The sequence below is a fragment of the Aplysia californica genome, unplaced genomic scaffold, assembly GCF_000002075.1.
Source record: "Aplysia californica isolate F4 #8 unplaced genomic scaffold, AplCal3.0 scaffold00084, whole genome shotgun sequence".
Lineage (NCBI taxonomy): Eukaryota > Metazoa > Mollusca > Gastropoda > Aplysiida > Aplysiidae > Aplysia > Aplysia californica.
In genome coordinates, this window is record NW_004797354.1 from 766,321 (window position 1) to 768,485 (window position 2,165).

The 2,165-nt window shown below is 39.2% G+C and overlaps 1 protein-coding gene across 1 annotated transcript in view; it reads left to right on the forward strand.

Annotated features, from left to right (window-relative positions):
* Positions 1–605: 605 nt before the first annotated feature.
* The window catches only part of LOC101854074, a gene marked incomplete at its 5' end in the record, with an annotated part of 31,244 nt that continues 29,684 nt past the window's right edge, over positions 606–2,165 (forward strand). The window contains 1 exon segment of the mRNA XM_013080389.2: positions 606–741. Within this exon segment, the coding sequence (XP_012935843.2) occupies positions 723–741 (19 nt within the window).

Here is a 2,165-nt window from a genome sequence, read left to right on the forward strand (position 1 = left end):
GGGGGGTCATCATGCGCCAATTGAAAAAAACCTTTGTTGAACCTTGCATTATAGTATAAGGTCTCATTCAAAAACCATTCATCTCTTGTGTTATGTTAAAGGACCGTCGTAATTGATTTCTACATCCTATTTCCAGTTGAAAAAACTGAAGAAATAGTCAATGTCATGGAACACAACACTGCCACATTTAAACAATCATCATTTCGAAATAACAAATGCAAAACTCTTTCCGTAGGTGCTGATACTTTAATTTTCAACAAGTGTAGTGCATAGTAGATTTCCCGCAAAGTGGGTAGACCTTGGCTCTGTCCCTTCCTCTTCTCTCTCTGTCGTCCGGCTCTCCCCCCGCACCCCGAGTAAATCTCGATAATTGTGGTGAAAAGTGGCCGAGCATCCACAACAGTCAAAGATCGTTTACTACAAAGCGAATACACTTTCGTCTGACCACTGTCGTCACAAAATAAAATGAAATTTTCTCTGTTTAATCTTTTCAGATCTTTCCATACAGGTTTAAAAGTTGGACGACCATGCCAGAATCTAAAAGCTTATTCATAAAAGGTCATTGCAAACTAAGGTTTCGACACATTTTCTCCTTTTACTTCCAGACCGGAACTTACTTCTTGAATGGTGACGAGTTCTCCATTCACCCCATCAGAGGTCTCGGAAATGACGTAGACCACAAGATTTCTCGACTTCTTCAGGATTCTAACCTGCAACATGATATGTTCGACTTTGGTTCAGGTGAGGTCATATGTCAGGGTTTGCAACTCCCTGTGGCTCGTGATGTGACTAACACAAGTGGGGCTTCTTAATTCCTATTAAAAGTTTTTTTATACACCTTTAAGATTTGCACAAGGAAAAAGCAGGAGTTTCAGAAAGTAAAAAAAAAGCAAAAAAACTTTAAGCTATATACACAATACACGACACAAAAGGATCTCTCTCTCTCTCTCTCTCTCTCTCTCTCTCTCTCTCTCTCTCTCTCTCTCTCTCTCTCTCTCTCTCTCCCTCTCTCCCTCTCTCTCTCTCTCTCTTCTTCTTCTTCTTCTTCTTCTTCTTCTTCTTCTTCTTCTTCTTCTTCTTCTTCTTTTTCTTCTTCTTCTTCTTCAATGCCATACCCCATTCAATACTGACGCATATGGATATATTTTAAAAACCTAGACACAAACGAGAATTTACATCAACACAATAAAACAGCTAGAATATTATACAACAGAAAACAATATGGTTTCACAACTACAGTGGAAACGGAAGAGGACAAAAAATCAACTAATTCTGAACAAGCCCTGTTTCAAATTATTTCAACGAAGGATTTCGAATAATCTTTTTGTAAATATATTAGTTGATAAAGTTTCAAAGAATGGTTTTCTTTATAAGAACGTCAAAATTCTTCATGCGTTTTTTTCCAGCATCAATGATAGTTGGAAAATTCATTATCCTCTGTGTTACTCTAACATGAACAAATCTTTGTGGAAAGGCGTTGACAGACATTGTTAATGTTTTTCGTGTAAGTTTTAGGGAGAGTTGTACGGTATTTACAACACAGTGAGGTCACATTAGTGTTGAAGATTAGACTGTTACCTCGTACATATAGATTTAGATAACCTTCTTAGACAATGTCATGGAAGTGTAAAAAAATAACACACAATGGGAAAAAGGGAAATAACTGTCTGCGCCGGTGAGTGTCTTATACAGGTGGCCGTTACACCAGGTTCGTCTTTACACAAACAAACGTTGGTTTTTTTTGGTTTTGTGATGGGTTTTTTTTGTTTTTATAGGCTAGGGAGTTGTTTTTTTTCCTACACCTCACGTCTCCACACGGTGTCCCGTCCCAAAAAAAGGTCACCAACTCTTGCATAAGTGAACTCTCCCCTTCCCTTCCCACTCCCTACCCATTTCCTTCCTCCAATGTTTTCCTGTCCTCACTGGGCAACTGACCAGGGGTCACTTCGTGCCCAAGGCAACAGCTGTATCGGATATCACTTCCTGACGGGCACAGGGCCACTCTCGGCCGGCGTCTTTGTCCCGACAGCAGTAGATAGTATGTGTGGCATCGTGGGGAAATCAGGCGCTCGTCAAGATTATGAGATCTAAGAAACTTATATAATTCATTCATTGAGCTTATTTTCTGAATCTGTTGTCAATATTTTTATTGTTAGCCTATTATT